At 43.2% G+C, this 26,736-nt stretch overlaps 1 protein-coding gene across 1 annotated transcript in view; it reads right to left on the bottom strand.

Annotated features, from left to right (window-relative positions):
• The window catches only part of FLII (FLII actin remodeling protein), a 945,835-nt gene that overhangs the window by 747,303 nt on the left and 171,796 nt on the right, over positions 1-26,736 (bottom strand). The window contains exons 6-7 of the mRNA XM_044089594.1: positions 17,698-17,859; positions 11,893-11,996 (exon numbers count right to left, since the gene is read on the bottom strand). Of these exons, the coding sequence (XP_043945529.1) occupies positions 11,893-11,996; positions 17,698-17,859 (266 nt within the window). The remainder of the gene's footprint in view (positions 1-11,892; positions 11,997-17,697; positions 17,860-26,736) is intronic.

Below are 26,736 nucleotides of genomic sequence, written 5' to 3'. Positions count from 1 at the left end.
TTGTAAAGAAATTTGTGGGAATCAGGCACTCTGTAGTATCTGTCAGGCTTAGCCGGAGCAGGGGGGAAGAGAGTCTGGGTTGAAACTGGATTCTAAGTAGACATCATCCACAATGTCAAAAACTGGTGGGATGGCAAGTGGTCTGTGTTGGGGGAGTAAAAGAAACTCTCTGAGCCTTTTCTTTGAATCAGAGTAGTCCTGACCTTCCCAGTGAAAATGTTCCCTCATAGTGTGTAAAGTTTCCCCAAAGGACTAGTCTTCAGGAGGAGAAGCTGAGGGAATAGAGTCCTCAGCATCAGAATCTTCATAAGGAGAGAAGGAATAGTCTTGGTCCTCAGAGGAGTCTAAATAAATGGACATTTGCTCAGAGGAAGCATAGTCTTCCTCTTGTCTAGGCCTTTTGTCAGGAGGGGGCTGTGAACCCCCGATTAAAGAAATCAAATCTTCAGCCATTTTGAGCATCTGTTTCTTAGGCATAGGGCCTTGAACAGGAGACTGAAGTGCAGTCCTTTTAGATCTAGGAGTCTTCAACTTAGAAAACGTTTTAATGGTGAGAGTAGTTGGTCTGAAAACACCTTCAGAAACCGATGGCGTTTCTGCAGCACCGATGTCTTTTGAAGCAAAGTCGTTGGAAGGGCCTGAAGTAAAAGGCTGCGTTGGCCTGGTACATTCCGTCAAAATTTCCGTAGAGGTCTCGGGATCCAGATCTGCGGTAGTCAGGGGCTGCGTCGGAGCCTCACTGAGGACCGGGGAACCGGAAACCGCATCAGCCGAGGCCTCAGAATCTGGCTTAGGCCTGGGCAGTCTGTCCTTATCCCTGCGTTTTTTGTGCACGTCGGTAGTCGGTTGCTCCGACGGCATGGTGTAGTTAAATTTTCTACCGTAGTGTCGTGCGAAATCAAAGCATCTTTTAATAGTATGCTTATTAAACCTAGCACAAAACCGACAAGAAGTGACGTCGTGGTCTGGGCCGAGGCAAGGTATGCAATAAGAATGAAAATCCTTATGAGGTATTTGCTTCCCACAAGAAATACAATTGTTAACTTTTTCTGACATCGGTCTGAGGCAAGAAAAGTTTCCCCAATGGGGTACTTAGCTTTATAGAAGACTTCGGTCTGAAATTCGAATTCGAAAATCTCAGGAGTCGGCCGACCGGCACTTGCGAACTGCTTCTGCTTCGGGCACCGCGCGGCAAGAAAGACTGGAGAAAATGGCATTGGTTGCATTATATATACCCCTGGCGCAGTGACGTCAGGGAAGAGGCGATAGCAACCGACGCCGGACCAAGACTTTGGAATTCCGGCCGACTGCAGGACCGCCTGATGACAGGATAACCCACGTGTGATGACTGCAGCAGGGTAACACGATGAACATCTGTCCTGGATGAAGCAGGTCCTTGAAAGCTGTCAGGGCATTTTGACCAGCTAGCATCTCTTTTTGATTGATGTGAATATGCCTCTGGTTTGCAGGCCATGTGCCCTGAATACATTTTCCTGCCATATGGGCCCTCCAGGCATAATCTGATGCATTCATTGTCAGTATCTGTCTGGCTGTGGGTAAACTGAATGGCAGACCCTTGTTGTGGTGACAGGCTTCTGCCCACCATCAAAACTCCTGTTGCAGGCAAGGAATGAGTGCAATTACTGTCTCCAGGCTGTGGCAATGCTGAGTCCAAACACTTTTCAGATACCATTGTAGTTTCCTCATATGCAGTCTGGCATATGGAATTAGTAGAATGCAGGATGCCATGAAACCCAAGGCCTGCAGGATTTTCCTTGCAGATAGGTGGGTCTTTGTTGCCAATTTCTTGAAGTAGGTAGTCAGTTATTTTTGTTTGTCTGGCGTGAGATGAGCCATCTGAGCAGTTGTGTTTAAGCTTGCACCCAGGAATATTATCTCTTGAGAGGGCACTAGTTTTGATTTCTTTTCGTTTACTGTGTACCCTAGGCAAATTAATAATCTTTTTACAAATGCCAGATGTTTTAGTAGAATGTCCTTGCTCTCTGCTTGAATAAGGCAGTCGTCTAAGTAGGGATATATTTGAATTCCTCTTTGTCTGCAAAATGCAATTACTGGTGCCAGGCATTTTGTGAAGACCCTGGGCGCAGTAGATAAGCCAAAAGGCAGTGCAGAGAATTGGTAATGTATTGAGCCAGCTATGAATCTGAGGTATCTTCTGCAACATTGTCTGATTGGGACATGCAGGTATGCCTCCTTGAGGTCCAAAGTAACTAGCCAAGCCTTCTTGCCCAGCATGGGTAGAAGTTGCTGCAATGTTAACATTTTGAATTTTGGAACATCCAGGAAAGTATTTAGGATTGACAAGTCCAGTATTGGTCTCCAGGCTTTGTCCTTTCTGGGCACCAGGAAAAGTCTCGAGTAAAATCCTTGTCCCTGTTCTTGCTGTGGTACTCTTTGAATAGCTCCCATGTCCATGAGACCAGCAATTTCCTTTTGTGCCTCTGCCCATTGGTTTTGTGGCAGGTCCGGCATACCTTTCGATTTTGGAAGGGTGTCAAAGCGGAACCTGTAACCCTGAGAAACTATATTCAGTACCCATTTGTCCTGGGTGATTATGTGCCAATTTTGTGAGAAAAGTACTAGCTTTCCCCCTAGGGGTGCTGCCAAAAGGTAAGTGCTTGGCCTTTGTAGAGGGAAGTCATTGGGACCGTTTCCTATAAGGTTGTGATTTGTCTTCTCCTCCTTTGGGGGCAGAAGCACCCCATTGTTTAGGTCTGTAGGAGCCTTGGGGCTGAGATCTGCCTCTTGGGCATCTGTATCTGCCTCTTTGTGGCCTGTCTGACACTGGAAAGGACCAGTTTTTAGAAGGCCAGTTCCTGCTAAATCTAGGTGGCTGAACCTGTACAAAATCCTTTACTGTCTGCATTGATTTTGCTTTATTCTCCATTTTCTTTAACACCTCTTCTGCCTTAACACCAAACAAAGTATCATGCTGTAGTGGAGCATCCAGTAATTTTACTTTAACATGTTCAGGTAAACTTTGTTCTTTCAACCAAGCATGTCTTCGAATGACAGAGCCTGTAACTGCGCCTCTGCAAGAAGCCTCTAATGAATCAAAACCACATTGCAGAGTATGCTTTCCCACTTGTTCAGCTGCATGCAATAATTCCTGCATTTCCTTATTGTCAGGACTTTCTGTTTTAACAAAGACATGAGGTTTGTTTGTGTCTTTTGGCTTTTCCCGGTTAGGGGTCACCACAGCAGAACTCCAGTCCGCTAATGATTGGCAGTAGATTTTTACGTACTGGCTTGCTGGGCCTAATGCACAACCTTCAACGAAGGAACGCCCATTCACGCATGTCGCTACACAGAAGAGGCTCTAACTGAGAATCGAACGGGCAACGTCTAACTGTGAGGCGACAACGCTACCACAGCACCACCACCGCAGTAACAAAGACATGAGGTACTGTTGATATTTAAGCATGTGAAACTGGCAGTTTAAAGTCCTTACAGCTAAAGTAGCAGAAGTGTAAACTTTTTTCACCCATCTATGCAGAGCTCTAGAATCCCTATCAGAGGGGACAGGGTTTTTTGCAGTGGAAGCCTTAACCCCTTTGGGACCCTGAGAAATTGTTTCTGGGTCAGCAGCAGGGTTTTTATAAAGAAATTTATGAGAGTCAGGGACCCTGTAATACCCATCTGGCTTGACTGGTGCAGGGGGTAAAGAATCAGGAGACAGACTGGATTCAGAGAAAACATCATCAACAATATCAAGCACAGGGGGGATAGCCAGGGGCCTGTGCTGAGGCAGTAAAAGAAAGTCTCTGAGCCTTTTCTTGGATTCTGAATAATCCTGGCTCTCCCAGTGGAAATGCTCCGTCATGGTGTGCAGAGTTTCCCCAAAAGAATAATCCTCAGGTGGAGAGGCTGAAAGTATAGATTCTTCAGCATCAGAGTCCTCATAGGGAGGGAGAGAATAGCCCTGATCTGAAGAGGAATCAGAGGAAATAGAAACCTGGTCAGAGGAATCATAGTCAGTGTCTTGCCTAGGCCTTTTATCAGGAGGGGGATGGGAACCCCTGATCAAAGTAATTAAGTCTTCGGACATTTTAAGCATCTGTTTCTTTGACATGGATGAATGTCCAGGAGAATGCTGTACTTGTTTCCTTGTCTTTAATGGTGTCTTTGACTGTGCCTTGGCTGCTGCAGTGGACTTAATAGTAAGCTATGAAGGTCTGAAAACACCCTCAGAAGCCGATGCCTGCTCAGAGGCTCCGGACCCATCTGAGGAAATAGTTTCCGTAGGCCCAATACCTCGAGTATCCAGAGGCCTAGTTGTCTCTACGTGGGAGTCGGAAACGGCCTGTGGCTCTGAGGTAGCGGGTGTCAGGGGCTGCGAAAGCGCCTCACTGAGAACCGACGAATGGCCTAGAAGAGGCTTTGTCATCGGTTTTGGACCTCGGATGCCTGTCCTTTTCCTTGTCTTTGCGTTTTTTATGAATTCCGGTCATCGGTTGTTCCGATGGCATTATGTAGTTAAACCTTCGGCCAAAGTAATGTAAAGCAAAATCAAACCGACGCTTAATAGTGCATTTGTTGAATCTAGCACAAAACTGACAACTAGTAACATCGTGGTCAGGGCCTAGGCAAGGAATACAGTAAGAGTGAAAGTCCATATGAGGTATTTGCTTCCCACAAGAAATACAATTGTTAACTTTTACTGCCATCGGTCTGGAGCAAGAAAAAGTTTCCCCAATGGGGTACTTAGCTTTATTGAAGACTTCAGTTCTGAAACTCTATTTCGAAAATCTCAGGAGTCGGCCGACCGGCACTTGTGAACTGCTTTTGCTTCGGGCACCGCGCGGCAAGAAAGACTGAATAAAATGGTGTCGGTTGCATCTTTTATACACCTGGTGCACTGACGTCAGGGAAGAGGCGACAGCAACCAAGGCCGGACCTAGACTTTGGAACTCGGGCCGACTGCGGGTAGCCTGCCAGCAGGATAACCCAAGTGTAATGACTGCAACAGTGAAACACGATGAACATCACCCTGTCCTGTGTAGTATTCAACCGAGCCCCAATGAAGTCCAATATCTGAACAGGAGCAAGTTGTGACTTGGAATGACTTATCGTGATCCCCAGGGATGAGGGTAGATGGAAAAGGCAATCCTTGGAATGAATCAGTCAATGCCTGGAGGGATCGGAAAGGAGCCAATTGTCCAGGTAGGGAAAGCTGCCACTACTGCCATCACTTTGGAAAACACTTGGGGCGGTGGTCAGTCCAAAGTGGAGCACTCTGAACTGAAAATGACTGGCTCCCAGCTAGAAGCAGAGGAACCGTTGGGAGCGTCTGTTCATCTCGATGTGAAAGTATGCATCCTGAAGGTCCACTGAGCACATCAAGTCATTCATCTGCAAGAAGGGCAGAATGGACTGAATGGTGACCATCCGAAACTTTGTCTTGGCAATGGACAGGTTCATGGTAGATTCAGAATGGGTCTCAAGTCTCCTGTTTTCTTTGGCACCAAAAAGAAACTGGAATAAATGCCTGATCCGGACTGGTCTGGGGGAACGGGCTGGGTGACTCACTTTAAGAGCACCCTGGCGATTTCTATGGCTGCTCTTCCCATTGACCGGGTAGAACATCTGGGAGGTGTTTTGGCGTAGAGGGAGGATGAAGAACCCTGAGGAGCTTGGAGCAACTGGAACCCGTGCTGATCGAAATGAGTGGCAAATGAGACCTGAGGGGAGGAGGGAGAGTGGGGCATTATGGGTAGGGTAGGAGCTTTGATTTTCGATCCAATGCTGGAGTATACAGCAGAGTCATATCCGTGCCGAACCTGAGTCGCACAGGTTGAAGATCAAATGAAAACTACAACTTCAGATTCAGACTTGCTACAGGTCCAATTTTCATCAAAAACCCAGGGGGAAAAGCTCCCACATAAGATAAAACTGATGGTGTGGAACAGCTAGTGGGGTGTGTTTGTATAGGATGCATATTCAACATGCTGGAACAGCATAAAAAGCAATACCACAAATAAAATAATTGTTATACCAATAGTGGTTTTTCATCTGCCACTGTCCACAAGTCTTCACCAACAGCTATATTCATCTAATGCGTACTTACCCAAGAAAGGGTGGCCACACAATGAAGTAATGTGAAGTAACAAACCACATATGAAATATGACACAACTAAAGGCAGTAGTGTACCAGAATAGCAAAGACATTAAAGTTGGTAAAACCATACATTTTTTTACATGAATGGAAGGTCAGATAACCAGCTTTACTGTACAAAACTCCACTTCAGCAGTCTATATTTAATATAGGAGCTCATGTGGTTTAATTTCCGTAGATATGCCCAGCTTTGTGACTCAGAAGGCTAAATTTCCATAGGTATGCCTGGCTTTGTGGCTCAGAAGGCTAAAGCTCCGATTCAACAACCCAAGTTTTGGAAGAGGCTGAGGTGCTAGAAGACACAGAGAGATGAGGATGAGAATGTGTAGCTACGGTCTGTCCTAGGGTAGACAGTATGGTATTTCCCAACAAATCTTCTGCTGCTTCCATTCTGGGGGTGAAGGCCCAGAGCCCATACAGCTGGTACTGACATCAAGACAATGTATGCTGTGCCAAGCTAGTGATGGTAGCCCTTCTTTTTGTATGCAAGGTAACATATTATGAAGATGGGGGGGCACTGTTAGCTCATATGGTAATGAGAGTGCATGTCACCACCATTAGCAGGGTTAGAGCCAAACACAGAAACAACCTCATTGCTCACATCCTAGATGTGAGGTTTCTTTGGGGGACATGCACCAGTTACTTCCCTGTCCAGGGACAAGCAAGACAAGTCACCATAGGTCTGATCCAGAGGAGGGAAATCCAGGCTTACCTGCGTAGAGTATGAAGGTGTGCATCTCGGAACGGAATGGAAGGACTGGGGGTAAGCAGCTGCAGTACAACAACCCTCATGGCATCATCTGGAAAACTTGCTCTGTTCTGAAGCTGTTAAGCTCCTATTATGGGGGGATCAACAGGCTGAGGCTCATGAGAAGAAGCCCGATGTTTGACAGGTAAGGGGGCAGACAGAACCATGAAAAAGAAATTCTGCAGGCATGACAATATGAAAATTGAAGGATTTACTTTGTGAACACCAATGGTCAATTCTATGCTCAAATATAAAATAGGGCACATAGTGCCCATCATTTCACTCAATTCTGTAGGTTTTACTGTTGAGACATCTAGAATGAAATACACAGTACAAGAGAAGAAGCTTGCAGATTCTTGCAGCAGTCATTGTAACCAAGTTCATAAGAATGGTCTCAGGATCGAAGAATGCATGCCTAAAGGAAATCTAAGAATCCTGTAGGTAGGAAAAATTGGGCACACTGGCAGGACTTCTGGTAAGTTTGTCTTACTGAAGCTTCTTTCAGTGTTAATTTCTGGTCATCTCCACACTACAAATTCTCTTTAAAAGCACAGGAAATAAGTCCTCTCCTGTCTTGATAGCCCATTTCAACAGTCTGCATAGCTACTTTATCAAGATGGGATTGTATAATGTGCATTTGCATTTTCTCTTACTACCATGCACCATTTTTAAAACTACAACCACCCTTTGAGCACCTTATGCTCAGCCCTTTCATAATACTTACTAAAACTGCCTGAACTGGGGCACAGCTAACTGATAGTTCATGGAAATACAGGGTACCTACCTGAGTCTCCACATTAACTATCATATGTTCTTTTATCAGTTTACTCTGTTACCTGATTGTTTCCAGCCCCCTCATAAGAACAACTAACAGGGTTTCTGCCCGCTTCGCTCCCCACCCTGCCCCCTATTCCCTCCCACCCCCAGTGGTCCTACCTTTACTACACATGCAAACCCCTCCAATCTTTCCAACAGCCAACCATGGCACTAAACCCAACACTACCTCCTCCATCTTCTCACTACTATCACTCCTCCTCAGCTAACATGTATAAGCATACCATACCTATGCTCACTGCATGCACTCTCCTTGCATATCTTACATCCTACCAAAACTCCATCATTCCCAAACTCAACCAGTACCACTGTACTACTACTCATACCACCACTCATGTCTCTCCCTCACTCAGCTCCCCTCCCACCAACTCAAGAACCATCCCTATGCACCCCCCACATATTCTATCAACTATATTACTTAAACATAAAGCATCCCTACAACTTAACATAGTAACCCTCCCATCATACCTATTCCCCACAGAGCACAATCATAAAGTTTCCCTAATAAACAAACACATTCAAAAACTGAGAAAACTAATAACCTCATGCATATCAAAACTAGCCCTAAGTGGAGACATCCACCCCAACCCTGGCCATAACATCTCCAACCCCACTCATAATCAGACTAGAAACCACAACTTCTCCCAAATCACAGCCAATAGAAAGCCAAGTGACTTCCTTCTACTAAGCCTAAATATTAGAAGTATATCCAAGTCCATGAACTCCATGCCACCATAGACTTGTACTCCCCAGATATAGTCATCCTGACACAAACCTGGCTAAAACCTCACATTACCAGTGAGCAAATCCTCCCTACCAGTTACGGCATACTAAGAGTAGACCGGCTAAACAACAAAGGAGGTGGTGTAGCTATAATATTTAAACAGCATCTAAACATCCAGAACTTAAAATCACCAGCTCCACAAATAGGCAATGAAGAAATAATATATACCAACCTAAAAATAAAACCATCAACATAATTGGATGCTACTTCCCACCTGGCCAAAACATCCCTCCACTGGAAAACCTCCTCAGCTGGTCTACCCACCATCTCCCCCAAGAAACTATAATTTTAGGCAATTTCAATATTGACTGGCAATCCTGTTCCGACAACCATCCAAGCCATCATCTAAACCTTCGTGGCTTCACCCAACTAGTCCAGTCACCAACCAGGATAAATAAAAACTCCAACAAGCACACTACCCTGGACTGGATACTAGTCAGTATATAGAACAAGCTACTTATCAGATAGCCTCAGCGATCACTCCCCAACATTCCTACTCAAAAAAAACCTATACCAAGCTAAACCTGTCATCTACCGTCAAATACGTAATAAACTACACTTTAACCCACATCCATCTCATCCCTCAAAGAATGTTACTGGCATCCTCTAAAATACCTCAGTCTTGATGACGCAGTTGAATTTTTTAATACTACCTTCCTGAGCATCCTTAATTACCATGCCCCCATAAGACTTTCCAGAACCAAAGCACAACCCTCCCCATGGCTACAGAAAACCACTAAGTCAGAAATGAAAAACAGGGATAAAGCCTGGGAGCACTGGCGCAAAACCAAAACCCCCTCAACTAGACAGAAATTCTTAGAACTACACAACAGAGTCAGAAAGCTAATAAAACAGGACAAATTCCAATATTACCAGTCTGCCCTAGACTCCTCCCAACACAACCCCAAACAATTCTGGTCCTCCATAAACTCCATCCTCCACCCAGGTAAAGTCAGTACACCTCCTCCTAACATCCCTCACCCCTCCAAAAATATTGCTACCTCACTCAACACACACTTCACACAAACCATACTATCACTAGCTAGACAACACAACCCCCTCCCCTCCAACCCACACCTTCAACTAGTAATCTCCCCACTGTCTTCTCTTTTTCTCCTGTTCCTACCTCCAACATAAAAAAACTCTTAACTAAACTTAAGCCCACCAAATTAGCAGCAGGCAACCTCCCAAGTGAATACCTACAAATCGCAGCTAATGCTCTGGCCTACCCAGTATCCATCTTGATTAACCGACCTCTGTCAGAAAGTTACGTTCCCACACTATGGAAAGTATCACATATAATTCCCCTCCACAAAGGCGTCCCCTCCACAGAACTAATCAATTACCACCCCACAGCTATTCTCTCTCCACTCTCCAAAATACTAGAGATGCATTCACTCTCAGGTCTCAGACTACCTCCTTACTAACAACCTCCTTTCCAATACTCAGCATGGTTTCCGACCAAACCATAACACCACCACTGCCTTACTCTCCTTTACTAACACTATCCTTCAGCATAAAAACAATGGTTATCTCTCCTCTGCTACTTTCCTAAACCTATCTAAAGCATTTGACATGGTCCCACACAAACAACTCACCTCTGTCCTTAATAACCTATCCTTCTCTCAGTCACCAACTGGTTACAGAGTTACCTGACCGCCAACAATCCATTGTATGGCAGAATGACATATCTCCCCAACTACCTGTCTCTATAGGGGTTCCTCAAGGATCCATCCTTGGACCCTTACTCTTCTCTATTTTCACCAATAATCTTGCCTCTGCTACCAAACATGGCACACTCATGCAATACGCAGATCATTCAACCATCATCTGCTCAACCCAGTCCCTACCCAAACTGCAAAATGTTACACAGGAAGCCTTCTCCCCTGTTGAAACTTGGTTATCTGATGCCCAATTAATACTCACCCCAAACAAAACTAAACTACTCATCTTCCAACCCACCAAATATACTCAAAACAAAACAACTCTCACTTTATCACAGCAAAAGACAACATCACTATACACCCAACAGAACACACCAAATTGCTAGGCGTGGAAATAGACAATAAACTAAAATTTGACCTTCACATATCCATGACCATAAAAAAAGTCCACAAAAACTAGGAGAGTTATACAGAAATAAGCAACTTCTCACCAAAGCAGCAAAGATTTCAGTAGCAAATTCCCACCTTATCTCCACCCTACTTTATGTTTCTCCAATATATACCGACCTACGGCAATGCAATCTAAACAAGCTAGAGACCTGTTACAACAAAACCACTGTCTCTCACTTGCTGAACTGGGCTGGCTTGAACTCCATCACCTCCTTCAATGGTATCAACTCACACTCGCCCACAAACTAGTAAACCATCCACTAAATGTCCCATCCCTCCAGAATCTACTCCAACCCTATCGCATCACCAGACCACTAAGATCCAGCAACAAAAGTCAGTTGCAGGTCACTAAAGCCAATAACTCTGCTGGAGAAGCACTATTCTCTTGCGCCATAACCAAATTATGGAACTCCCTCCCACCCACAATTACCTCCGTACCATCATGCACCCACTTCAAAACTTTACTAAAAGCATACCTAAAAACATGCTGGCTATGCTCTTGCAACTCCCACTGTAATATCACCCACCCCATCCACCCACTACCTTTCTTTCCACCCCACTAACTACCTTGATTATAGCAAGCTTGGATGCTCATAAGCCTAACTACTTACTATACAGCAGGAACTTCTTATTGTAACAATTGTTAATGTCTGTTATGTACTTCGCAGATGATAAAGATTCTAGTTGTCTACTGATGTACTATGTTCTTCATCTGTAACTAGGTTTGTAATTGTTAATTGCTATGTTGATCAAATTGTTAATTGCTATGTAAATCCAATGTAACTACTGTCTGTATATTTTAACTGTGGAGCTTTTCTACCTGGGCCGCCACTGAAAATGGACCTTCGTCCAGTCGGACACTCTCGGTCAGCAAATGTAAATAAATATATAAATGTAAATAAATAAAATAAAATAAAAGAACTATGCTTTGAATGCAATTTTTCCCAGTAACTATCTATGTTGGTAACATAGAAGTTAACTTTGACCATAATGCATTCCTGGTCATCTCTGTTTTGTGGTGAAATGCCCATCATGTAGTTACCTCAACATGTACCACCTGATCCTTAGTCAGTACCTTGCCCAGTGTCCATCCTCTAACCACAGAACTCTTCCCAGCTATCAGTGGAGACATCAAACTTTCTAGGACCAAAGAAATTATGAGTACAAAAACATAACCTGGAAAGACAAAAGTTCTCCAGCCACAAACAGGTGCAGACTGAAAACTATAACAGCCAAAAAATATGTAAGGGATAAGAGCATACAACTCAACTCTTACCTGCTAAGTTAGTAAGGGCCTCCAAGCTGGTGGGAAGATTAGTTTGGGTGCGCTGTGTGTTCCTAAGGTGCAATGTCTGTAAAGCGATCAGTGCAGGAAGTTGCCTGTGGACAAAGTTTAAAAACTTATAGCAATCAAAAATGACAGACTACAACCCATGTAATAAATGACAAAACAGGTACTTTTGTTACACTTCAAATATTAGAATGAAGAAGATAACATACTGAACAGCAACGCAATACATAAAACTAAAGGCTCTATCCAAGTAGAAACAAAACATTAATCACGCACTACTGAAAACTTTGAAAATTCCCAATATAATTCTAAAGTCCACAGTCAATTGAGAGTGCATTAAACTAGAATAGCCATCTTAAGATGGGAGCACATCTGATAATGATGTACTTACTTTTACACTTCAGAAAAAGCAATATAGGAATACAAACTTGAGCTAAAACAAGGCAAAATAGTAAATGAGACAACTGTTAGACTACCACTTTTGAATTTCATCACTACTTCATTGCTAACTTTCCACTTTACAATGGCAAAATACATCATGGAGTCATAATGCAATAAAACACTCATATAAAGCTATTGCAATGATAAGAGCTTAGTAGCACACAGGTTGGACAACAGTATGCGACAAAGGTAACCTACATTCAGGGATAAATAACTACAAATATGTCAGGGGAAGGAAAGACATTACTGCACGACTGCTCTACCTTCATGGAAAGAAAAGAAAGAGAAAATGGATCATGACTAGATAAAAAGGTGTTACAGCAGCTCCAGATAAGAACTCCAGTGTCACAGCATCAAATGTCACATGTATTACTGCCAACCCTGGTGCTTCACAGGACAAAGGTTTAACTAGAAAGGATGGTGAGACACTTACCATCCCCATACATAACACCATACATAACAAATCTCAGCTGCATAACAATATCAGATATCTTAAAGCATAATATTTAAAAGATGTAGGACTATTCATGGTTAACTAGTATATGAATGCCTGATCTGCTGGCACCTATACACTCAAAAGTAATGTGATGACCAATAAAAACATCTTTTTATGTGGAGGTAGGTAACCCACCCATTCCTGCTACACAGGAGTTCTCAGCCTTCCATCCTCAACCAAAATTTGTTATATTTATGCCAATGTTTCATACTCAAGCAAAATGAAATTCCCACCGACCACAGCAACTTTAGTCAGCAAAATCTCCATTAGGGGGAGCATTTTCCAAATGTGTAGGCTTTGACAAATACAGTGATAAAGGATTTGCCTTTAACAATTAAGTATATACCCCAACTCAGCTACTTATAAAAAGCAGCAGTCACAATCCAAGACATGAAAGGGGCATGCCAATAAGCAAAGACAGTGAAGGCAGTACACCATATAGTCGCACAGAATAGGAGGAAGAGAAACTAATGCAAACATATGGTGCAACAGCATGTCTTTTTTTTTCTTCCAGTTTGCTTCATCAATTGTTTGTTCCAAGTGGAGCCTTCTGCAAGAGGTTTCAAGAGAGATTTGGGGTTACAGTCTTAAACAATGGAAACCCTACTGTTGATGGTAACTTTAACACAGTTGCATGTAGCGCTGCACAGATATTAGTGTGTGTGTGTGTGTGTGTGTGTGTGTGTGTGTGTGTGTGTGTGTGTGTGTGTGTGTGTGTGTGTGTATGTATGTGATTGTGTGCTTTATGAAGTGGTCTGTCCATTTGAAAAAGGAAAAAATACCTTTGTTCTTTAGGATGTCATCACTCTAGGCATCTTGACCACACCATGAAAGGAAAGCAATTCACTGCTAGAGGGCATACAGAGGCCAGAGTTCTGTGGATCAGGCAATAATATCTGCCAGGCTGGGCTAGAGTCACAGAAAAGCTAGCAGCACACAAGCAATACTTAATGTAGAAAGGCCAAGGGACAAAGAGCATAGTATGTAAAATGAAGAACATTTTAAGTTTTAAACTCACCACGACTAGGCATCTGTGTTGCCCCTTTTCATTCTTCCTCAACACATAGGTTTGGATCAGACTCGGCAGCATAATCGGATCAAACTCTTGAGATTCTCCCACTACCTATATGCCTTTGTCCAACCCCAATAACTCAGATTGAGTTTGTTGCCATAAAGACCCTATAACTGAATAGAACTATGGATAGCTGAAAGTAAAGGGCTCAAACCCAGAACTATAAGTTCCAATTACAATCCAACAGGTTCCTCTAGAAGATTTAAGGATGGGGTATAGATTGGAGAGAAGTTGAGGAAGACTGAAAATGGACAACACAGATGCCTAGTCATGGTAAGTACATAGCTTATAAAGCTGATGTCCTTTTCATTCTTCCTCAACACATGGGATGGAGTCCCCAGCTACGCTAACCTTGGGTGGCCTTCAAGGATATTCTGGAGTAGACAAGTCAAAGGCGGCTACAAGATCCAACTTTTTAAGACTAACAAAGGTATGTGCAATGGACCACGAGGCCACTGCACAAACATCATCAATAGATGTTGTTGACCAAAAAGCAGATGAAGTAGCTTTGGATCTAGTTGAGTGAGCTTATGGTGGCTTAGGTAGGGAAATGCTCACTAAGAATAGATCCAAGAAATGCAATCAGTGATCCATTTAGCTAGAGTAACTTTAGAAAGTGGATAAGCTACTATTTTTGGTGAGAATACAAATAACTGATCTGACTTTCTGATTTGCTTTGTTCTTGTCTAGATAAAAACCCAATTGTCTGTGCACATCTAGGAGGTATAGCATGTATTCTCCTTTATTTGAAAAATTTGGAAAGAAAACCAGTAAATGAATGGATTGGTTAATGTCTGATTCAAAAGTTACTTTAGGTAAAAAGCCAGGGTTTATTTGTAAAATAATCCTATCTTTATGGAAAATAATGTAGAGGTCTTTGAAGAAAGAGCCTGGAGTTCATAAATCCTTCTTGCAGAAATAATAGCTACTGAGCAGACTGCTTACAATGAAAGAAATTTTAGGTCATTTTTTACTGAAGGTTCAACAGGTTTTTGAGTTGCACCTTGTAGCACAACAGTCAGATCCCAGGGAGGTGAAGGATCCTTAACTGGTGGTCTAAGGAGAAAAATGCCGGTTAGAAAAACTTTACACTATTCGGAAAAGGCCAAAGAATAATTTCGAGCTCCTGAATGAAAATTTTAAATGGCTGCCAACTACAGTTTAATCATAGAGAAGCTAGCTCCTTTAAAAGGAAGACACAAAAACTCTAGGACATCAGAAACTGCAGCACAAAAAGGGTCAACATCATTTTTCACTGGCCAAAGGGAGAATCTTTTCTACTTGCTCTTGTAAACTTTAAGAGTCGTTTTGTGAGGATAATATTATGATATGAACTGGGGAAGACAGCCTGGGCTGTCTGACCATTAATGGAAGTGGAGAAACCATGGAGTAGCTTAGCTTGAGGGCCTGAATATTGGGATGGCTCATTCCTGACAGGTGTGACTCATTCCTGACAGGTGTGACAGGAGATCTGGAAATGATTCCAGTATCCATGGAGGGTAATGAAGATGAGACCACAGGAAGGGGAATCATACTTGTTGAGACCAGTAATGAGCAATAAGGATGACTGAGCTCTTCAACTGGGTTGCTGTCTGTAGAAATTTGGGAATCTAGGGAAGTGGAGGACAGGCAGAGAGGAGACCAGCTGGCCAAACATGGACTAGAGCATCTCTCAGTGGCTTCACCTGAAGGAGGAGAAGAGTAAAACACCTGCTGCACTTGTTGTTGTGGGGGGAAGCAAACAGGTCACAGCAAGGTTGGTGCCAACAATGATAAATCTCTTCCACCACAGACTGCTTGAGAGATCACTCATGCAGCATCAAAATGGAACTGCTTAATTTGTCCACTAACTCTGATTTTCCCCAATATGTGCATTGCAACTAAAAAGGAGTTTGAAGAGATCATCCACTGCCACACTCTCATGGCCTCTCTGCAAAGTGGGTTAAGACTGTGTTCCCCTTGTTTGTTGATGTACCACACAACAGACATGTTGTCGGTCTGAAATCACAACAGTTCCTAGAGGAAGAACATTGTGAAATGTCTGCAATGCTAATAGGACTGCTCTCATCTCCAGTACACTGATACACAAATTGGTCTCTTGAGGGAACCAGGTGCCTTGAACTGCCCTTCCCAAGAAATGCCCCAAATCCAGCTGGGAAGCGTCCATAGTAAATGTAGACACTGGAGCCGGTAAAACAAAGGTTCGGCCTAGATAAACGTCGTCCAACTGGACCCACTCACCAGTGGATGTGCTCTTTGCAAACTGGAGTAATTTTTGACTGGAAAAGACAAGTGTTGAACTATAGACCATTGAACAGCTAGAGTCCACTGAATAACATGCATATAGTATCATGGTAAGGGAAGTAATACTATGGCAGCTACCATGGATCCTAGCGTTTGAAGAACTAATCTGGCTAAAGGAGATGGATTGGAAAGAATATGTTAGACCTGAGATTTGAGAGTGGATATGTGATGAGTTGGTAATGATGTTATTTGCGTTGTTGTGTTCAGATGTGCACCAATGAACTCCAGGCTCAGAATGGTTGCCAAGTTTGATTTGGCATAATTTATTATTACTCCCAGCAAATGGCAAATCTGGAGCAAATAGTCCCTGGACTGTTGAAGGAGATGCTTGGAGGAAACAGTGAGGAGCCAGTCATCCAGATATGAAAAAATTCATAATCCTTTTGAGTCTCAGGTGAGCAGTCACCACCTCCATGCTGCGGTAAGTCCAAAAGGCAGGGCTATTAATTGGTAATGACTGGCTGCTGGCTGAAAGTGTAAATCTCTTCTGGACTGCTTGTCTATTTTGATGTGATAGTATGCATCCTGAAGATCTATGGAGCACATCCAATCATCCTTGCAAAGAAATGGCAGAATGGACTGAACCATGACCATTCAGAACGTTGACTTCTTTATGTACTGATTCAGTTTTCTCAGATCAAGAATTGGTCTGAGGGTCTCCTGTCTTTTTGGGAACTAAAATGAAACGTGAATAAGTTCCAAATCCTATTTGGTTGGTGGCACCTCTTGAATGACTTTTGTCTCACAGCTTTTAAATTTCTTGCACTGCTGCTTTCTTCTGACTGGGTGGAATGTTAGAAAGCTTTTTCCTTTTCCCAACAGGAAGTTGCAAAAATGGAATGGACTAACCTCTGGAAAATATTCTTGACACCCAGGAATCTCCTGTTATATTTGCCCAGGTGTCTGGGTACAAGGAAACTCATCCCTTGACTACCTCCAGAGGTGGACAGTCAGGTAGTACTTTAGGTGAGCAGTGGTCTGAGCCTCTGTCCCCAAAACATAAGGCAGCAGTTACTGATGGCAACAGCACAACAGGTGGACTGCTGGGCAGGCTTTGCAACATAACTCTAAAACACGTTAACTCAAAAATGTTAATCATCAGTTCTCACTAGAAAACAACACTACAATCCATAAAATGACTTTAAATACATATCGCTAACACATAGCTATAACTGAAAAAAAATTAATACAACTGTTAAACTGCAAAACATAACTTTTAGGTTAGTTACCTTTTATCCATGAACAAAGGCATGCTGTACTGGACATACTGCAATACTGCTCGTCACAATTTACCCCTAAAATTATTAAAATTCAGCAGGTTTGTTTTCTGCTGTCGCTCTTCCACATCACACCACAAAAGCTGTACTTTTTACATCACATGAGAGCAAACAAATTAAACAGCACATTCTTAGACAGAATTCCTTCCTGCACATGCTCAAACCACAGACAGACACCACCTCCCATACACCATTCCTACCTGAGCTGGGCATGCATGAGAGGGTTGTTGTTAAGAATGAGGGTCTGCAGATGCACAAGCCGTCGCATTTGAGGGGGCAGGCTCTCCAGCTGATTATCACTGAGGTCCAAGTAGAGAAGATCTGTGAGATTGATGAACAACTGGTTTGGGATGTTATCGATGCTGCAGTAAAGATGGGAGGAAAACAAATACATAAATAACCAATGCCAGAAATGGTCATTCTGAAACAAAATAAAATATATAAAACAGCAGAGACTCACTAATCAGTTTTTGTCTGGTTTCCAATTTAGCTACCAAGTTACAGGATAACGCTGTTTAATACACAAACTGTAAGGGATAACACTGACTCGAACACTTTACTTATGAAGAGAAACAATAAAATGAAGCTCAACCATGCAACTGAAAAAATACATTAGTCCTAAACTGTATGAATGAGTTGGGTTATTTACTTTCTGCTTATTCTTTATTTTGTAGTGTATCTTTTTCTAATAAAATTGTTAGCATTTACGTAATCTCAAAATTGCATCAGGCATCCAATTTACAGTGAAGCAAGTTTAGGTAGACTAGCACTGTGTGACAGTATTTTGCCCATCCTTACTCGTGTGTTATACACATACCAATAACCCTTCACATTACCTTAAACTCTAATAGTTTCACTGTTCAGATTTTTTTTTAATTTACTGATTAGAAAAGGAGTGCTTGCTGTCCTTTTTCAACAGGTGCAGTGTCAATATTTTTACTGTTTAATAAAGGTAAATGTTATGTGCAGAAGTCACTGTAGAGACAGTCTAAATTTCTACACATCATTTGTTTTAAACAGACAAACATACACACACACACACACACACACACACACACACACACACACACACACACACACACACACACACACGAAGGATTTAATAAAATCTGTGCAGGCACAGTGTAGAGCCTACATGGAATGTTACCATGTCCGTGTACACAGTTCCCCCTCGGCAGCGTGTCATGCATATTAATGATGGCACTTTGCCAAGGGAGAGCAGTGGAACATGGTTATTGAATCAGTGTAGGGAGTGTAGTGTTAACTGTGTCTGCAGATAAGTACAAGACTCCCTGCACTGCCTAATTGTATTATTTCAATATTATTTATAAAAAAAAAAAAAAAAAAAAAAAAAGCATGTATGAGCGGCACAAAGTGCAGCAATGCTAAGCGGCACCAAGTAACTTGCCAGACATATAAAAATAGAAACTTGACGCATTGAATTATTTCTTTAAAATGTCAGCTCAGCTGCACTGGTTTGTGCTGTGCTAAGCGACATGGCGCTTTTTAAATGTTGCCCAATGGAGTGTAAGGGTGGGAAAACAGGTTATATTAAGCCCAAAACGTGGGAATACAGCAGAATCTGTTGGAGTTCTGTCTCTCAAGGGTACTATGGCAGGTGTTGGTGAAGGTGCACACTTTTGGGGGCAGCCTTGGAGCATTCTGGAGTCCAGGGTCATGTTTGGACTCCTAGCAAAAAAAACAAAAATGATGACCAGCTGCTGCAGGGATGTTTCCAGGGTTCGCAGTGTAAGGTGGAGGCCTGGGACAAGCTGGCAAGGGAACTCACCAGTGTTACTGGTATCCCATGCACAGGTGAGCAGTGTCGTCATCACCATGACAACCTAAAATGTCGAAAGGGGGATCTCTTGGACACCTGGGTCCAAGAAGCTCAGGCAGGGAATGCCACACAAGTATGCAAGTAATTTTACCTCTGTTTCACCAATATCTAATCTAAATGTCTGCAAAACTGGTATGCATAATGATGTGCAGAGGAGAGGGCTCGCAATGTCAAGTCGCATGCCGAGCGCCTGGCCAGGTTGCTTTGTTAGTGTGGCCAGTACGGATGTATTATGGTAACTGTAGTGAAATAAACAAGAAAGGGTAAAGCCTTAACTGCATGAAAGTATATACAATAAAGTCTGTAGTGCAGTAAGTGTGGAATTACAGCTGTTTTGCTACAACTGAATAATGCCAACTGTTGTGTAATAAAAACACAAAACAATGCCAGTAACTAAATTATATGCAATAAAGTCTATAGTGCAGGGTGTGGAATTAGAGCTGTTTTGCAAGAAATAAAAAATGCCAGCTGTTCTGCAATAAAACATGAATCAATACCAATAACACCAAGGAAAACTGTGTACATCAGAACTGTCTTGTTTTAATCACTGCAGTAGATCTGTATGCATTCAGTCTGTAGGGTAAGGTGTTGCAGTCAAGTATAACACTGTAATAGCTGTAGAATGAATATAATGTCTGCCAAATATATTAACACATACAGTACCATTCAAGGCTGTTTCTAGGCCAATATTGCTCACATACTTTTCTGTCATCCACAAACAGCAGGTAAAAGCAAGGTATGCAGGTGAGGTAGCCCACTCCATGTTCTGATATTGTGTGTTGAATTCACAGACATTTCAACCCACTAACAATAAAGTGTGTACTCCAGCACTGTTAGGCTGATATATACCGTACCTACTATCTGTGGTATTCTTTTAATTCATGCATGTGTGGTCTACTGTCACAGCAGTTTAGTACAACACTGTAGTAGTACTGCCAGGTCATATATTGGTTCCAGGTAAGCTCAAGGCAAATATCAGTCAGTAATCAGCTGTGACTCAGTAGCTCAGTTTGTTAAATGTATATAGTACATTTTGCCAAACACAGACTAGGGTTCAAATCCAGTGCTAGGTAGCACTGAATATTACAGCAGCATTCATGTAATGCTCACAAATTCTCTCTCTGCAGGAACTACAGGTAAATGGGTGAGATAGCCCATATTATGAGTAGAGAATTGTGTGTTTAGATATCCCAAACTGTTAAAATCATTAGGAAGAATGTAAAAAATCAGCAATGTGCATTCAGAAATAATATGTGTAATCCTGGTATGGCTGTATACCTGGAGTGTCTGCTAAAAGTTGCTGCAGTCGCAGTCACTGCTATTGGGTTTTATTCCCATGCCTGCCGACCAAGGCCTGACTGCTGTTTAGTGTCTGTACTGTACACATACATGATGTCTCTCAAGTGTTTCAATTTCATGTTATGTAATTAATAGCGTGTAATCCACCTGTTACAGGAATACTACGGCAAAGAGTACCTAGATTGCACAGCATCACCATTTCAGCCCACAGAACACCTTGGTAGTTGTATAGCTCCACCTGATATGCAAGTGTTCTGTGTAGGTGTGTACCCACAGTGGTTTCCGTTTGGCCCATAGTGCCCCATGCATATAGCTTGAGAGGTACTGTTTGTACATGCCACATCAGCTACAGGAGACTTGTACTCACTGTAAACATAAAGAAAATACAGACCCGTAGAGTAGACAGCAGTACTGTTGTCAAGGAAGTAAGATGCAATGTTATTAATGGACTGATTTTCTCCCCCCCCCCCCCACCCCTTATCTTCATTTATATATTACTGTTATTCATTGGTTATGGTTTACTATTAACATATGTTGTTACATTAACTATTTTTTGGGGCATGTGTTGTTATTATGTATTATAATGGATGCATATTAACATATCTTGTTAAATTACCTATTTTGTTGGCCTTATGCTGTAACTGTTGCTGGCATGCTGTTAACATACTGACTGTTGTGTTATTTATTGTTGTGTTTCACATAATATGCATTGACATGCAATTGGGTTATTTCCAATGTTCTGGCATGCTGTTATTACGAACAATGTTTTGATCATAACCTATACTTACTGCTTTACCTTCATCACCACAGCATGTCAGGGTAGCTCAGTTCCCGGTGATCCGCCTACCTTGCCTCAACCGGCCATGGCACCGGGTCCTAGCATGTCTGGGACGCAGACCAGTGGTGCCCCCTCCGTTACCCCTGCACCACCTGCAGCATCGGGTGGGACAGCTACAGGGGACGGGGCCCAGCCTCCCCCTGGGAATGGTGTACGTGGGGGCGTTGTCAACCAGGACCCACTGCCGGTCATGGTGTGCAGCATTGTTAATCAGAATGAACGCTGCCTGTGCCAGATTAAGGGCATGCTGGCCAACCTGGTGGGGCAGACTCTCCCTGGCGCCCAGTCTCCAGCACAGCCACCTTCAGGGCAGTGAAGAAGCAGTGACGACTGTCCTATGGGTGGGGACATGAGTCACACTGCTGCCGTCTAGAGGCACATGAGACTTGGTTTCCATAACTCCCTCTCCATCCAAGGTGTTTACCTACCCCATGTGTCACACACCGCCCCTGTTTGGTGTCTTGATTGTCTGCTTATGCATCCTCTCCTACCAAACTTACCCCCCCACATGTACCTTTGCCCCTTCCTCAACATTCCACTCTCATCTTAAAAAAAAAAAAAAAAAAAAAAAAATGAGCACCTGTCCCATAACATATCACCTCATACATAGCTCTACATTTTGCACACGCCTACTGGACACAAGTAATTTGGTCCAAGTGGCTTGATAATGCAGTTATGTTGCCTCACCCTTCTCTATGGGGTTTGAGAGTCCAAATTCAACTACAAAATCTGACAAAGTGAACAGCTGTTGCTGTACAAGAAATGGATATCTATGGTTCTTTTCAACACCCTTCCTGCACATCCCTACCTACCTTTTAGTATGTTATCCCCCTGCTTGCCCCCATTTCACCACTTTCCTATCACCCCCTTTTTCTTTTCTTTACATTTTTATAGTGCAGATTTGCGCAGGGCATGCGCCACTTCACTTAGCTATGCTTAAATTAGCTTTAGTGCCCCTATCAAGTACAGCCCACTGCATTAACCCACCATGACACACAGAGGTGTTTCCAGCGAAACATACTGATTGCCACTTAGTCAATTGGCATGTAAATGAAACACTAACGGGAGTGTACCTTGGACTCTGGTGCAATAATACACCAGTAGACAGCCAAAGACATAATACTGGATTGTAAGTGAGGCCTGTGATAGCAGGTATATGTGCCCATTTATCAGCAACCGGTGGAAAGACACCTGCTAAGGCAGCAATGGCAAAGTACAAGTACAAGTGGGACCCTGGTGCAGAAATACAACCATATAAAGCCATGCACATACTGATGGGTGTATATATATATTTCTCAAAGCTTGTATATGTGCACATATATGTTGCAAATACACATGCTTCTGCAGTGACTCAGTAGCTCAATCTGTTAAATGCCTGACATGCAATACATTTTGCCACACACAGTCCTGGGTTCAAATCCAGTTTTGTGTTGCAGTGCAATTACATTATTCTGAAGACAGCAAGTAATGACTTACTCATGCATTCAGAATCCACGCAGGTTACTGGAACGTAATGCACTGCTACCCATTTTTGCAAGTCAAAGGCCTGCAGCAAATGACACACTGCACATATCTGTAAAGCCTACCTATATGTTGCCTACTACTCTGTTATTGGCACTGGTGCATGACAGATGTTCCTTAATCACATGTCTCGATTGGGCAGTACAGGGTACCCTTACCCTGGTTCTGCCACAACAGGGCTGACACAGCTGCCACAGTTACATGTACAGCTTGCTGTCCTCCAAAGTGTCCACACTCATCCCTATGTGCACTAGCCTGCAGCAGCAGCTGCAGTCTGTAGCATACACAGCTGTATGTAAAGGTAGCTGCTACAGACCTACCATACCTCCCAACCTCCTGGAACAAGGGTTGTGGACAGACACAGCCATGTGTAATGGGTGGGGGGAGGGGGGCAAAGACCCAGAGATAAGGACTTGTGTAACGGTTTGCCCCTACAAAGATAGTAAGTTGATACAATAACAGGTATTGCATTAGTATGCATATTCTGACAGGTATGAAGTCTGACACTCAAATGTGTCTCTGTCCTTACTAACATCAAGCCACAATGCTTGCCACTGAACTGCCAGATGACCACAATGTCATGGGATACTGACCACACATATGAGGCGAAACTGTGCACATACCACATAAATCTCTACAGCTGACAGGTATGGTATCTACCCTCTACAATGCTGTAGTCTCCACACCTCAGTTAGGTCCAGCTTAAGAACTAAGAAAAGGGCCCAGGTCTACATGAAGGCCTTGTATAGTACACTGTGGTGCCATTTCACTGACCAATGAAAGTGCAATGTGCAATTCAGCTGTGCTGGCTGCAACTAGCAATTCTAAGCCACAGAGTGATGCAAAGGCAACTACCTGCTAATGAGCAGTACCTTAAAAGGCAGGTAGCTGGTTATGAGGAACAGGTCTGTATGACACAACACAAACAGAGAGTGTAATACCAAAAGATTACCAGAAGCAAAGTCCAGCAAAGGAGTATTGTACTCCACCAGGTATGTAATAGATTTCTTCATATAACAGGATGCAGATGGGAGGATGGAGATATGGGGAATAGGGATTATAGCAGTAAGCCTGTCTTAGATCTATGCTGATGACATGTCATTGATACTCTGCTCTCCTACACCTACAGGCATGCCTCACAACTGTCCCTGGATGTCAATCACATCTTAGCTATGCCCCTGTCAGTCCATCCTACAACAGTTGGCTGTTGTAGGAAAGCTAGTGGATTACACATACTACATAGTAACAATAAGTAAGGGTGTACACTCCTGTAACGTCAAACGATGTACTGTAATTCACCTCCTCACAGTCAGTCACTATCTCACAGAAATAGTTCTAACATTTCAGAAGTGGCCCTGAATGTCCCTGACGTACTCTGGCTAAGTTCCTGTTTCTGTTGACATTTGTTCCCGTTTGGTTGACAGTTATGCCTAATATACCTGTGAACCTCTTACAGCAAGAAAGCAGGACAAAGTCATAATTAATGGGGCGATAAAGGCCCAAACTCAGCGACAATGTTTAAATATTGCTCGTACAAAGTAAGAACGGGAACAGAATAATGGATATTATAATAGCATAACTGTGTTCTGAATGGTATGACATCTGAAACTCAGTTGTCAGTCTGTATTTCCTGACATCAACCATCGATGCGTAGCCAAGCATTTGTCTGAAATCCACAGGTTTGTGTGAAAATGTTCAAGACTATGAGGCAAACATCTTTGACAGTCTGAAAATATCTATATAGTTGAGAGGTATGATGCCTACAGGGAACATATACTACAGCAGGTTTGCATTGTTTTCTATCATTGTGGCACACTGGTGTTGCTGGACTGTCCCCATATAGTTGTTGTAATAGCACACTGCTATTTGTCTGGCACTGGCCATATGACATATTAGTGGGTATTTTCTCAGTGGGGGACACACCATAGTAGATTGCAGTGCTGGGTGTAGGAACATACAGCATAATCTGCATGGTACACAGGGACATACCCCATGTAGACTGTTGGGTAAGACGTGTGAAGGGACAGTGCATATTGCAGATGTGCTGGATCTGTACATAGTGAACGTCCACGTATCTGGTCCTGCAATGTGTTCCCCTGTTGTTGACTTTCAGGAACCATGTATCGCAGAAGATATGCCCCCTTCTCACATGCGGAGAATGACATAATACTGGATGGACTGAGACAGCAACATCAAATGTTGTCCAGGGGGGAGGCATACTTGGGAAAAGTGGACAGCATTGTGAGCAGACCTTGCATGGGTTGTCAATCACACTGGCCAGCAAGATGGGACCTATGAGCAGGTCCGACACCAGGCCAGAGATATGCTGAATGATGCATGACAAAGGGCAGCTGCTATTGCCAGGGTTTGTGGCGCCACTGGTGGAGGGCCTGCAACTGAACAACCACTATCGACCACAGTGGAATTCCTGGTGAACCTAGGAACATCCAATTGCTCCTGGCATCCATCAGACCATACATCATGGAGGTGGATGCCACAGTTTCCACAGCAGAGGAGCATCCAGGTAGGCTTACTGTATTCACCAGTGTAATACTGTATCAGTCATTGTGACAGGGTCTATATACCAGTACATGGATGTCATGTCTATCTGCATTGGGAGGTGGGATTTACGCACAGTTGTGCACACATACTCAGAATGGCAGCAATATAGCCATTATCACAGTAGCTACTACTAGCAGATTTATGCACATATTATCTTGTAACGCTGTAACATTTGGTGGTGCTGACAATACCTCTCCCTCACCATTTCATAGGTCCATCAGGTGTGGCCCAAGTCCATGACTCTGTACCTGGTTAAGTGTGATACTGTTTTGTATGGATCATATATATCCTATGAAAGTTAAGCTCCACCATATTACCCTATGTACACATGTTATGCTTAGCCATATTGGAATAATTGTATGTTCCATTCTGGAACAATCAACTATGTTTCATAGACCCTGTAATCACAGGTGTGATTGTCAATGAACATCAACATGTTTGCACTTAGTTATGAGAGGCTACACAGCCTGGTATACATGAGGCAATTACTCCAAGATGCCTGTTCATACACAAAAGGGAGGTGGGTACATATCTGAGGCAGTGACGCTAATACTGGCATATCATTCTCAAGCTAGGTGTACTGGGTGTTATGTGAAGTTCCATCACGTATAGTGAAATACTGCATACAACCCAGGCAGATTGTACTGGCAACTTTAACTGGATGTGGCTGAAGTGCATGCTATAAAGGCCTAGACTTGTCTATGTATGTTGATGTGAGGTTGTCTGTTGTGCATGGCAGCGGAGATGAGGAGATGTGGGACTCAATGTAGTTGTGGAACCTCAACTGTATGCGCCTGTGTGGATTACCATACATAATAGTGTAGGTAGTAACATACTGCTTTGTCTTGCTTTTCACAGCTGAATGGGGGTTGGGTCCTGTCCCCCTCACAACCTGATGTCTGTGTCTCATCGAACTCTGATGACAACAGTGGGCATAGTGAGGCACAGGTGGGGTTGTCAGAGACTGAATCTGTCCCAGAAGTTGACATCTCTCTTCTGTCCCCATGGTCTCCGCACACAGTCAGTATACCCACACATATCCACTCCCCAGAAGCAACAGTTATTGGACAGTCAGAGGGTGGCGACATTGAACAGGACAGTGGCAACTACAGCATCAATGAGTGTAGACACTGGCCATAGCCACAGCCACCTGTTGCATGTCACATCGCGGGTCACTCT

The sequence above is a fragment of the Protopterus annectens genome, chromosome 12.part0 (genome assembly GCF_019279795.1).
Source record: "Protopterus annectens isolate FY-2018-M chromosome 12.part0, PAN1.0, whole genome shotgun sequence".
NCBI classification, from domain to species: Eukaryota; Metazoa; Chordata; order Ceratodontiformes; family Protopteridae; genus Protopterus; species Protopterus annectens.
Note: the sequence above shows the minus strand (reverse complement) of the source record. Positions and strands in the feature narration are given on the sequence as shown.